At 40.7% G+C, this 13,856-nt stretch overlaps 1 protein-coding gene across 1 annotated transcript in view; it reads right to left on the bottom strand.

Moving 5' to 3' along the window:
* The window catches only part of LOC145408261 (zwei Ig domain protein zig-8-like), a 53,906-nt gene that overhangs the window by 13,297 nt on the left and 26,753 nt on the right, over positions 1–13,856 (bottom strand). Inside the window, exon 4 of the mRNA XM_080279030.1 lies at positions 7,628–7,810. Coding sequence (XP_080135156.1) covers positions 7,628–7,810 — 183 coding nt within the window. The remainder of the gene's footprint in view (positions 1–7,627; positions 7,811–13,856) is intronic.

Here is a 13,856-nt window from a genome sequence, read left to right as displayed (position 1 = left end):
TAGGTAAACATAATAAAGAAGAAGAAGAAGAAGATGCAGGAGGAGGAGGAGGAGGAGGAGGGGAGAAAAGAAAAAAAAGAAAAAATATATCTCGAATATACTTGAGACTGTGTTTTAAAAATTTTGTATTTATTTCCAGACTACGCCAAGCGGAAGATTTTATTCATCACAGAGAAACCTACTCAGTGAAAGAGTGAACTCACGTTAGTATCAGATATAAATCTAAAAAGAGTAATATACAGTACTGTAAGTGATAAAAAACATTGCCTCTTCAATGTAAAAGATGTGTGTGTGTGTGTGTGTGTGTGTGTGTGTGTGTGTGTGTGTGTGTGTGTGTGTGTGTGTGTGTGTGTGTGTGTGTGTGTGTGTGTGTGTGTGTGTGTGTGTGTGTGTGTGTGTGTGTGTGTGTGTGTGTGTGTGTGTGTGTGTGTGTGTGTGTGTGTGTGTGTGTGTGTGACAATGCCAACCACAGTGACTTTTGGGTGACCTTTTCGTATAAAAGAGAGTCAAAGTTGGCATTTCGGTAATGCTTTCTCTCCGAACCGGCCACAGTAAGTTTGGTAAACCTACTTTAACATTCACGGTCAGTATTCGTGATGTGCAACACAGCAGTTTGCTTAACTTCAACCTGATTAAGTCTTTTAATTAATTTTTTTTCTAACATCAGACAAGGTAAAATTAATAATCTCTATACTATTTTCCTTTAACCTATCATATGCTGAATCCTTATGAAGCTTATTTTTAGCTCAGTGGCAGAAAAAGACAAAGTTCCGGCTTTACACCGTTCCCATGGCACTGCTTTATGACCAGCATCGTTTTCTAGTATTAATCTCTTGGTACATCTCAGCATTTAAGATGGAGAGATGGCAATTGTAACCCAGGTTAGAGTAAAAGGGGTATAGTAGTGAAGGAGGTGATCAAGGCTTAATGATACCTCCTCACCTCGAAAAGTCTCCCTTATCCAACAGCGCACACACTGATAAATGTGAGACAGTGAAACGGGAAGCAGTGCAGACTACCCTTCATCTATCCCTGCACTCCCTCAACGTAATCAGATCAGAGGGCAGCTGAGTGGGTACGGAGACTGTGGTGGTGGTGGGGTGGTGAATGGTGGTGGTGGATGATTGTGGGGTGGTAGTGGTGGTGGGTGGTCGTGGCAGTGGGTGGTCGTGGTGATGGGGTGGTTGTGGGGTGGTGGATAGGTCGTGGTGGGTGTGGGCGGGAGACCGGTGGCGATGGTGGTGACGGTAGAGTGATGGATAAGTGGTGGTGGGTGTTGATATGGAATTGGTGGTGGGGGGTGGGGGTAATGGTGATGGTAGTGTGGCGGATTGGTGGTGGTGGTGGGTAGTGGTGGGGTGAAGGACTAGTAGTAATGGTGGTAGGCGGTGGTGGGGTGGGGGATTTGTAGTGGTGGTGGTAGGTGCTGGGGTGGGGGATTGGTGGTGGTGGTGGTTAAGTGGTGGGGTGGGGGATTTGTAGTGGTGGTGGTGGGGTTGTGGATAGATGGTGGTGGAGGGGTGGGGAAATGGTAGTGGTGGTGGATAGGCGGTGGAGCGGGGGATTGTTGGTGATGGGGTGATGGGTTTAGGTGAAGAACTGGTAGTGGAAGTGGTGAGGTGGTGGAGAGCAGGTGGTGATGGTGGTAGGTGTGGGTGAGCGATCGGTAGTGGTGGTGGTGGGGTGGTGGGAAACTGGTAGTGGTGATGATAAAGTGGTGGGGGATTGATTGTGGTGGTGATGGGGTGGGGGATTGGTAATGGTGTTAATGGGTGATCGTGGGGTGGGAGATTTGGAAATAATGGTGGTGGTGGTGGTGGTGGTGGTGGGATGGGGGAGTGGTGGCAGTGTGTGGTGGTAGGGTGGGGAAATGATGGTGGTGTGTGGTGGTTGGGTTGGGGAATGATGGTGGCGGTGGTGCGGTGTGGGAATGGTGAATGGTGGTGGTGCGTGCCGGTAGCATGGGGGAATGGTGGTGGTAATCGTGGGTGGTGGTAGGGTTGGGAAATGGTGGTGGTGGTTGTGGGGTGTGGGAATGGTGGTGGTGGTGGTGGTAGGATGGCCGAATGGTGGTGGTGGTGGTAGGGTGGGCGAATGGTGGTGGTGGTGGTGGTAGGCTGGGGGGAATGGTGGTAGTGGTGGTGGTAGGCTGGGGGGAATGGTGGTGGTGGTGGTGGTGGTGGGTGCCAGACGGATCGGGGAATGGTTGTGGTGGTGGTGGTGGTAGGTGCCAGAAGGGCTGGGGAATGGTGATGGTTGTGGGCTGGGAACAATCGTGGTGGTGATAGTGGCGACGCATGCACGTGACCCCAAATGTTCCACTCGGAACAGTAAATACAGTATGTTGGCGTTCCGTTGTTGTCTCCATACCCACCACAGACATGGCTACAGTTGGATATAGTGGCGCCACAGCATTATAGTGCCCTTGCCGGCGTACTGTAAATGGCCCGTCCAACCACTTCCCTTCCTTTTATCCTTAACCTCATAATTTGTGGACGTTGAGTACTCTGCCATCCATATTGTTTTTGTTATCTACAGGCTGATATATTCAGATTACGGGAGACTTCTCGATCACGAGAGAATCTACATAGCTTTATTATACCCTTTCACAACTACAGATCCCTCCTTAGTTGAGGAGAAAATCTGGAAGTTGCAAGGTTAAACTAGGTGAAGACGCAACTGAATTTAAGGTGTTAAGGCAGTTACTTGCTACTAGGGTAGCAATAAGTACATTTTTGTGTATATATATATATATATATATATATATATGCAGGACGTTAAGCATCGTAAAGTATCTAATGGTTTCTCTACACAGAGTGAAGGCACTGGCTGCTTGAACCTCAGGAAAACAATCTCATAACTCCATGACCCGCCAAAGGGTTCTTGGTTTCCTGCAGAAAATGTCATCAAAGTCCTTTGTCCTACATAAAAGATGCAGTACACTCTCAGCCTTGTGAGTCTCACAGCTTCGGGAAGTGCAACAGGAAACAATTTTTGTGGCTGTGAGTTGAGAAACATAAAGTTTTACTGTTTGGTGCTGCAGCTTAATTGAAAGGTACGACTACTTCTTTAGGAATTATTTTTCAAATTAAGCGTACTGTATAAGTCTGATGGCATGACAGACTCACGCTCATCTTAATCGTACCACTAACTTCACTTCGGGCCAACTTAATTCCAAGCTCCTCAAGCAAAGGCAAATTACACAGACTGACTGGTAATATTAATAGGTTATCAATGCCCGTATCAATGGCATTATCAGAATATCAAGAAGACAATAGTTACTCATCATTCTCTCACTGATCATTTTATCCAAGTACTTCTCTGCCCGTGTCCACTTTACTGAGATACATGGACGAATCTGAACAAACTTCCAAATACTGAACACAAAGGGCGAGGTCGAAAGCAGTATCATCTCCGCTGAAGAACCTTCCCGGACTTCACCCATATTAATACTGTATTTGTTGTTGTAAATTGTTATTGCTTTTGTTCTGAAGAGACTCCAGCATACTTCCAGAAGAAACTAGCTGAGACAACAATGCAGACATGGAAATTCTCCATACAGTGATATCGAAGGCATTTCTCGGTCATAATAGTCTGTGAGGAGGGAAATACATTATATAAATATTCTGTTTGGTGTTTCTCTCCGCCCCTCCGTAACGATGAACTTGAATTTGTTAAATTCTTGCCACATCAATATTAAGTTATTACTCTTAAAGGAGACCTCTCATAGTGAGGCATTTAGAAACAATATCTATAACATCTTTCAAGGGAATTATTAAAATTCCTGCGAGTGCCAATTAACTATATTCAACCTCGTGGATACCTCTTAGATTTAGGAGTAAAGTTGATCATTTTGAATTTATATTCATGATATTACTAGATAGGCGCAGACAGGTAACATAAAAGGATGTGGGATAGAACTTAATTCCTTGTCTACAATTACTGTCCCATGGCTAAACGGATATTTTACTAACTTTTTACATGATACGAAGCATCTAATCATCTTATTCTCTCACTGACTGATTACGTATGGGGCCAAGTTGCAGGTAAGCGCAAGTAACAGATCGAGTTGCAGTGTACTATTATTCTCAAATTATTTACGTCCGGTTTTAAGCAAACTTGATGAAAATGTTCAGGGTTATCCAATGGACTGAATCAGTTTTTTCTTGAGGGGGGGGGAGGTAAAATTTCACAGTCACTTTTTACAAGGTCAACGTAACAATTTTGATTCGTTTTACATTGAACTTGTTGGAAAATTTTCCGGCGAAACAACAAGAGTGAGACTCAGTTTTGAGAACAATTCATTACAAATCAAGGTCACAGGACAGGGTTTAAGTTCGATCTGTGCATGTCTATGTCTGAGGAATGTAACTAATACAATTCTGATACGTTTTGGATCAAACTTAGTGGAAAAGATGAGGGTCTGCCAAGGAAGTGACCTATTGCTTTTTTTTTTCTTTTTCTTTTTTAGAACAATAGATCATGTCACAGAACGAGTTCAGCATAAATAGTTTCAGTTTAGACCAAACTTGGGGGAAGGGTTCTGGATAAAATAAAGATGAGGTGACTCAGTTTTAAGAACGACCAGACAAAGGTTAAGGCCACAGGGTAAGGTCAAAGTCCGACCTGTGTTTGTTGTAGTGTACAAGTATTTAGTGAAACTTGAGCTATTTTACTACTGTGCATGAACGTACGAACAGGGTACGTGTTTCGTTCGGGTTGTTTATCAGTCAGTCTCATTTTATCTGTTACCAATATTAAAGATGATACAGATGCTTATTGCCAAGATTTAGACAAAATATTACTTGGAAATGCACACCCGGCATTAGTGAATGAAGGCCTTCAGAGGATTAAGTAATTACATTTTGGCTGAAAAAAAAAAAAAAAAAAAAAAAAAAAGGCCAATGGCAAGGTCAACACTGAGTTTTCTGTCCAATTTTGTCCGAACTTGCAGATAGGATCAGAAAAAAGATTAATCCATTCAGTACTGAGAACAAACACTCGGAGGCAAAGGTTACATGGTGAGGACATTATTATATTCGGCCCTAAACTGAACAAGACTGGTTTTGCTTTGGACCAAATTTGGTGGAAGTGTTAACGTTTGCTAAGGATTACATGGTTCTATTTTCAAAACAATAGATCAAATGTCATGGTCACAATAAAAGGCGAACTTAGACACTTATTTAGCTCAAACTTCCAGTTTCGGTGAATAGTCAGGATTTTTCGAAGAAATTCGATTTTCAGAGCAATCAGGCCTGGGACAAAGGTTAGGCATTAACCTGATTGTAGGATGCAGATGTGGATGCAGATGTTGCATTCTCTGGATGTTCATTTTTTTCTGAAAATGAAATGTGGACTCTGCCAAAAAAATGTCTCTCTAGTTTTCTCATTTTATCATATCAAAGATCATATTATGAGGTCGCTTTCGGCATTGAGTGTGTAACAGTTATTTGCGTCACATTCTTTGTATAATGGTAGCACATATACAGTATGTAATCACTTTGGTTTACTTATCTATTTACTGATTGTTCATGTGAAACAGGGAAACTGGTCATGCAGTACATCCTTTTCTAAATTTGCTTCTACATGATGAGATGAGCTCTTGTAATATTCCTCATAAAATGTAAACGTGGACTCTGCGGTAATAATTTACTCCGTCTACTACGCTGACAGCCCTCACCCAGGATTGGATTCATTCGTTCATCTGTTAGATTCTGTCCTAATCTATGTCGACCTAAAGACCGTCCTACAGAGACATCTGCCCTTATGCATTATACACATTACTATATGTGTATATGTATGGATGCATGTATGGATGATGTATGTATATATGTATATAACCATAAGTCTTTTTGAATATATATGTGGGCGCTATGTAAAATCAAGTACTGTATGTGGTGGGGCCGTCTATCATACGACTCACGGAATGGTCAGTCTGCCGTCTATCCTTCTCTTAAATAAAGTCCCATATTTTACAAATTCATCAACGCAACAGACAACTTCTATTATCCTGAATTCACAGACTTTCAGCACACCTGTATACTTCAGACTCTCGTGAGACCTGAGTACTCTAGACACTTCCATCACACCTTCTGTATGTACGCAGAACTTTCTTCGCACCTATGTATTCTGGGCAGTATCATTACCTTATGCACACCACGCATTTCCCTCACCACTGTTAAGTCTAAACACTTTATTGCACCAGTGTAAAGTCAAGTACAATAGTCTTTTCGCCTTTCTCTTTTTTTCCCTTAAATGGAGGTTGAAAATCAGTGTGGTGAATCCTCAGCAACAGACAGCGATGATTATTTGGCCATTGATCTATATTATCAGTGCCGGTTGTTCGGATTCACCACACTGATTTTCGGCTTCCATGAAGAGAAAAGTAGCAGAGGAGACAGGATTTTTGTCCACAACTGTGCCTTCTTCAATTACTTCACTTTACTTAACTTTAAATACTCTGGGACTTTCAGTTAATTTTCAGCTCAAGTATGACCTTTAGGCACATTGGTTACACCACTAAACACACTTTACCTACCTGGGTATTCGTAATTACATTTATCACAGGTACCTACTTCAAAAACATTCAGTCTTCTTTTGTATTTACTTGAAACACTGGCAGTTGCATTATGTACTCCGGAAATAATGATTACACGTAGTAACTCGTAGCCACTTTTTTCCTCCAATAGTGGTAGTAGTGGCAACCCTAAAATTACCTCATCTAGACATGAACCCGGTAGACTGCAGGGTGAGGCTGCCATCCTGCAATCCACCACCCTCTTTCTGGGGGACAAGTAGGGAACTGAGGGACGTTTGTACATCAGGGCAGTAGGGCAGCTCGGTAATATCGGTACCATCACATGAAGGAGTTACTCTCCATCACCACACTTACATGTTCATCAAAGGTAATAATTCGTAGCCACATTCCACTCAGCACAGAACACATTAAACTCACCTGACACTCGTGAGCACTTTCATCGCACCTATCCACTTCAAACATCTTATAACACCTGTCTACTTCATACACTTTTTCAAGCCTATCGTCTTCAAACTCTTTATCACGCCTGTCTACTTCAAACTCTTTATCACGACTATCTACTTCAAATACATTATCACGCCTATCTGCATCAAACAGTTTAACACGGCCGTCCGCTTCAAATACCTGTACTTTTATCATTTCGTACATAGTATCATGACACTAACGTACTCCAGACAAGCTCATCACAAGTATGACCACTACGCACTTCCCACACACTACAGAACACACGCAACCCATCTGGCTCTCATAGGCACTTTCGACACACCTATCTACTTCAAACACTTTTAATCCACCTGTATTTCAGTTTCAGGCCACCTTTATCTTTACTTCATTCACAGCTCCATGACAATTATGTACTTCAGACAATAATCACAAGTAAAAACTCGAAGCCACATTCCTCACACCACGGAACACACGTAACCCATCTATCACTCGTAGGCACATTCATCGCACCCATGTACTTCAGCAGCTTCAACCCGCCTGTGTGATTACCTTAAACACAATTTCATCACATTTATTTACTCCAGGGAGATTCAGCAGGCATATGAACTCGCACTTTCCACACACCACTGAGTACAAGTATCCCACCTGGCACTCGTATGCCCCCTCGTCCCGCTGCTGCACAAACTTAATCTGCAGGGCCCAGTCGTCGGAGTCCTCGGGCCGCACCACGCTGAACCTCTCGTCCCGGCTGTACGTCTTCAGCCCCGACGTGAGCAGGTGGTAGTCACGCCGCCGGATCCACGACACCTGTTGGTAGAGGAAGGGGAACTGCGGCTGTGTCACCTGGTCGTTCTACAAGGAGGTATAGGTATTATCGTCAACATTATAGTAATCAAAGTCATCATTATAATCATTATTGCCATTCTACTTACTATTCAGTTAAGGGCGTGGTTACTCTACATACTTATCATCATCGTCGTCATTATCATCATTACCATCATTTTAATTCTATTTATTGCTACTTTATGGGAATGGTCGTTCCTCAGGTTTCATGGACGTCGTCGTTTCGGCCGCGCACACGTAGTGCAGAGGACACATGATATAGCTTGATGTGTGTGTGTGTGTGTGTGTGTGTGTGTGTGTGTGTGTGTGTGTGTGTGTGTGTGTGTGAACAATATAAACAATATGATCCGCCTTGGACTGAACGTGATGGAAAGTTTGAGAGTCAGGCTAGGGGATGACGTAAGTGTTTTTGAGAACAATACGTCAAAGGTGAAGGTCACGCTACTAAGTCATATGAAACAGATTTTATCCAGTTTAGACCAATATGTTTTGAAAGGTTGAAAGTGAAAAAAAGATAAAAATACTTCGATTGTCAGCAGTCAGTCGAGGGTCACGGTCTCCGGAAAAGGTCTAAAGCTTTTCTCTATAACTCAAAAAGTTATGATCTGATACAGAGCAAACTTGGCGTACTACCTAAGAATCAAGCAAGGATGAAGAAATGTAATTTAGAGAACAATGTATCTAAGGTCACGGTCTCACCGCGAGATCAACCAACACAGTTTGGGTCCGAACTGAACCAAACATGGTGAAAAGGTTGCAAGCAAAGCACTGATTAGTCAAAATGTTTTCGAGAACATAAGGAGAACACACACACACACACACACACACACACACACACACACACACACACACACACAACCGGCCACTGCCACATCACAGACGAATGTGACAAAATATATTTTTTTCTCAATAAAACTAGTGGAGGAACGCCGTCCCCCCTATATCAGCATGATAGTAAAGTACAATCATAACCTGGTGGCAGTAAAAAGACGTAACATGACGGCACTAACATATCCCTGACATGACTTAAGGTGACATAAATAGTACTGATATGACGAAACATCGCATGGTAACAGTGACATAGCGAAACATGACGAGTGCACTGATATGACAGCACTGACATGCAGTTATAAACTGAAAAACATAGTATCTATTAACGGACAAACATTCTACTGTTCAATGATGACATGTTAAAAAACACAAAATAATTTGTTAATTGTTGGAAACCTTAACAGTCCATCGATAGCGCAGGTAAATGCTTAAGTAAACAGCGCTGAAACCGATTGATTTGTGCCCTGGCGATGGATCCACCTCGAGTGTAGCTCAGTCGATCGAAAGCGCAGATCCATTGTCAGGGCGTATCATATACAGTACACTCTAATTTTTTTATGCATGAACAAATGCAGCTCTCATCATACACGTAATTCATGAAGCCAGACATCTCACGAATAATTTACAAGTATGACCACTAAAATTTCCCCTAGTGTTTATAAGCTCACTGCTCTTATGTGGTCCGATGTGTGGCTCTCTATACCAGTGTGATGTTTTTTTTTTTTTTTTCTAGGAAGAAACAGGTGTAAGTATACGTCAGCGGTTAAAGGTAAAAGCTTTTTCTTAATATTAATACAGATACATCAAAATGAAGAGTTATTACCGAACAGTGGAAAGAATTAGGTCCAACTCTGCCAAGAACTATTTGGTCTTTTATGGAAACAGTGAACATTCCTGGCGATGTGAAATAAACACGAATGGTCGACTCTGATCAAAATCACGGCCGAGCACTCTAAGCCCGCAAAAGCTGTTGGGAGCCTGATATATGTTGGTTTGTGGAGTGTAGAATGCTAGACTCTGAGGACGTGCTTCTAAGCCCGAGTCAGGAACTGAGTAAATACAGACAAGGTAGAAAAGAGACATGCGAGGTATACGAAACGCTTCCTTCTTCACTCATAGTGTCATAAAGACTTTGTAGTTACTTGTAGAGAAGTATATTTTAGACTTGTGGTCAAGCGGCTTTTATATCTTGTAGTAGTTTCCCCACCAGATGTCATGTAGTGACGGGAGAGGTAAAGAATAGTATGGGACTATTTTTATTTGTCTTGGAAATATTAAACAGGTATAATAGTATAAGTCCTGGGTAGCTACCTCCCTGTCTCGCTATCTCTCTCTCTCTCTCTGTTCTAAGGCTAATCTCCGTCTCGACCTCTCTCTAGGGTCGCTTGTCTCCTTCTGTCTAGCCTGTTCGGTGGCTAATCTAGGTCTGAGCTCTCTTTCCTAAATTCTGGTATAGCAGGGGTGGACTAGATCTTTGTTCACGAGAGGACTGCTGACAGCTAACTGCATCATCTCCTTACTGGCCGCTGTCGTCAGCTTTCCTCAGTGTTAAGAGTGTGTAAGCATGCTTAGCACTGCTCGATTCTCGCAGACACAACACCTTCTCATCATTTGACTTCCTGCTTCTATCTGTCTCTCTATCTATCTATTTATCTATCTATCTAGTATGATTTGCAATTATAATATGGAGACCTACCACATTGCTCAGCCGCGCAAAAATGGCGTACCATCGACATTTAATAGTTATAACATATTGATACATACTACATACACATTATAATGAACTTATAAGCTAATTAAGTGAAATACATAATACTGTAAAAGTAAATTGTATGAATATTGTATACATATAATATAGTAAATAGTGATTCACCTAACTTGTATGATGATACTGGTAATACAGAATTGTGCTATAATTGTATGACTTATAATATTGTACTAACATTGTGGTACTACATAATTGCGTTGGCCTTATAATTGTAGTTACATTTTGTTAATGCAACTATTACATATGTGTCTTGGCCTTATAATTGTAGTTAAAGTTACATAAAAGTTACATCTTGTTAATGCAACTGTTTTGTCGTTACATAATTGTTACATATCGTTTGCAGGTACATAATTGTAGTTAGTGTAACATAATGCAATCGTTTGTCGTTACATAATTGTTACATATTGTTTGTAGGTACATAATTGTAATTAGTGTAACATAATGCAATCGTTTGTCGTTACATAATTGTTACATATTGTTTGTAGTTATATAATTGTAGTTAATGTAACATAATGCAATCGTTTGTCGTTACATAATTGTTACATATTGTTTGTAGTTACATAATTGTAGTTAGTGTAACATAATGCAATCGTTTGTCGTTACATAATTGTTACATATCGTTTGTAGTTACATAATTGTAGTTAGTGTAACATAATGCAATCGTTTGTCGTTACATAATTGTTACATATCGTTTGTAAGTACATAATTATAATATGGAGTAACATAATTGTAATAACTGCAGTCCTAACATATGCTGCGGTCGATGATAGTGATGATGTTTCGTGCCACTTGTATGTGGAGACAACAATTTGCTTTTTTGTTTGTAGTTTATGAGGTATTTTGGCATATATAGTAACATTTACACTTATTTTCATTTGTTTGTTATGTGATCTTACTTTATTTCTCTTTTTTCCTTCTTACTTTTCTTTATTTCTTTCTTTTTTTTTTTTTTTTTTTTGTTAGTATTGATTTTCTATAGTTTGTTTCTCTTTGCTTGTGTACGCTTTTTCCATGTTGTTCATGGTTGCATAATTCCTGACTAATTTCCTTGAGATACTTTTTTAAAGTTTAGTTTATATTGCACAGATACTACTGAAAATGATATTATATAGTCCCATATTTTGTTATTTTATATAAAAAAATATATACACTATATACAGTATTAACTATACACACTGACTTGTTGTTCACCTGTACCTATCGTGAGTAATATGTGTGTCAGCACTGTGTGGAAATCATTGTCTTCACGATTGTGTTGAAGATGTTCACTCTTGCTAACGGCATTTTGTGTTGGCCATTTTTTCTTCTCTAGGTTACCTTGTAACTTAATTTGTCTGTTTCCACTAGGTAGCTTTAATTAATAAATGTTTAATACAGTTCTTTTAATTGCTCACTGAGTAACTGTGATTGTATATTTTCTTTATTACTTTGTAGATATAATTAATGTATAGTTGTATGTATGAAACACGTATTTTACGTAGGTATAAATGGTAACACTCGTTGGTAGTAAATAAATGTTATAATAAATGAATGAATATATACAGTGTAGAATATTTATTGTTGGTGATTATTTAGTGATTGAGTTATGCAGATAACTGAAGTAAGTATGTGTATTTAAGCTGTAACTATACAGCACGTTTTATATGTTTGTGCAGAAGCTTATTGTCTATCACTGTGTATTGTATGAATGAAGTAACTATGTAACTCACTAATTTTTACCGTGGTGTGAGTGGTGGTGCAGGTGGTGTGTTGACTGACGTGGCGTCTGTTCAGCAAGCACGCATGATGACCTCAACTTCCCACACTGGTAGCTGTGGTGAGTGAATGAGTAGCGATGAGTAACTTGAGTGAAGACGAGTGAGTAAGATGAGTTGTAAATATGGAGTTGGTGTTTTGCTGCGTGTATTGACCTCTGGGTCAGCAGGCGGGAGGGAGTGGTGGTTATGAGTTGTGAGTCGTCTCTCACTCTTCGTTTGTTTGTTTGTTTGTTTTCTTTCTTTCTTGATGTATTCTTGGTCCTTTTTTCTTGTGATTTACTCGTTGTAGGATGAAGACTGCCGCTACTTGTAGGTGCGTGTAGAAGATTATACAGACGACGTAGAGTTGTTAATTGTAGTTGATTGTAGATGGTTGTAGTTGATTGTAGATGGCTGTAGACTTTGTAGAACTGAAGCTAATCTTGTAGTCTCGGTTGCTTTTGTAGAAATTTGCTTTTAATTCGGAGACGATGTTGGTTGTTTTCAATCTTGATATTTTGTAGGAATTTAATGTTGATTCGTAGACGAGGTTCGTATACGTTCGCTGCTACCAAATGTCATAAAGACTTTGTATCATAAAGCAGCGACTTTGTATTTGCTTGTAGAGGCGTATATTTTAGACTTGTGGTCGAGCGGCTTTTATATCTTGTAGTAGTTTCCCCACCAGATGTCATGTAGTGACGGGAGAGGTAAAGAATAGTATGGGACTATTTTTATTTGTCTTGGAAATATTAAACAGGTATAATAGTATAAGTCCTGGGTAGCTACCTCCCTGTCTCGCTATCTCTCTCTCTCTCTCTCTGTTCTAAGGCTAATCTCCGTCTCGACCTCTCTCTAGGGTCGCTTGTCTCCTTCTGTCTAGCCTGTTCGGTGGCTAATCTAGGTCTGAGCTCTCTTTCCTAAATTCTGGTATAGCAGGGGTGGACTAGATCTTTGTTCACGAGAGGACTGCTGACAGCTAACTGCATCATCTCCTTACTGGCCGCTGTCGTCAGCTTTCCTCAGTGTTAAGAGTGTGTAAGCATGCTTAGCACTGCTCGATTCTCGCAGACACAACACCTTCTCATCATTTGACTTCCTGCTTCTATCTGTCTCTCTATCTATCTATTTATCTATCTATCTAGTATGATTTGCAATTATAATATGGAGACCTACCACAATAGTTCAGCATCCTATTTCCTCCTTCCAAAGCCCTCGCTCTTCGTACAAATTGAAGTACCACCACAGATACGTGAGGTGGGACCTAAAGCACCGCAGAAAGTGTTATGTCCTTCAGACACAAGGCTGATCCTAGGGAATCTTACCCATAGGAGGAAGGGTAGAATCATGATCGTCACGAGCAACTTCATCTTTTTTCCAGACATTTCCACATAATAATTACATGGCTGCGATAGATTCATGTCAGAATGTTTGTAATACAGATAAGAATGATGTAATGAATGTAGACGGCGCTGATTGCTGCCTGATGACTACATGAGAGAGAGTAAGTTAATCAACTTTTCTTTAATCCCCATCTTTCGCCGACTTCGGCATGCAACCATCGAATTTACAGTCCAGGTCCGTAATTCGGTTCTAGGTACGAACAGGTTAAAACATCTTATGTGTGTGGCTTTGCTTTTCCTCGGGGGTGCGTCAGCCTTTTATTTTAAAGATAAGGCATTTGTGCGTTTAATAC

This window comes from Coenobita brevimanus, chromosome 76, assembly GCF_032717465.1.
Source record: "Coenobita brevimanus isolate Jiangsu-jjx chromosome 76, ASM3271746v2, whole genome shotgun sequence".
Lineage (NCBI taxonomy): Eukaryota > Metazoa > Arthropoda > Malacostraca > Decapoda > Coenobitidae > Coenobita > Coenobita brevimanus.
This window is presented reverse-complemented; position numbering and strand designations above follow the sequence as displayed.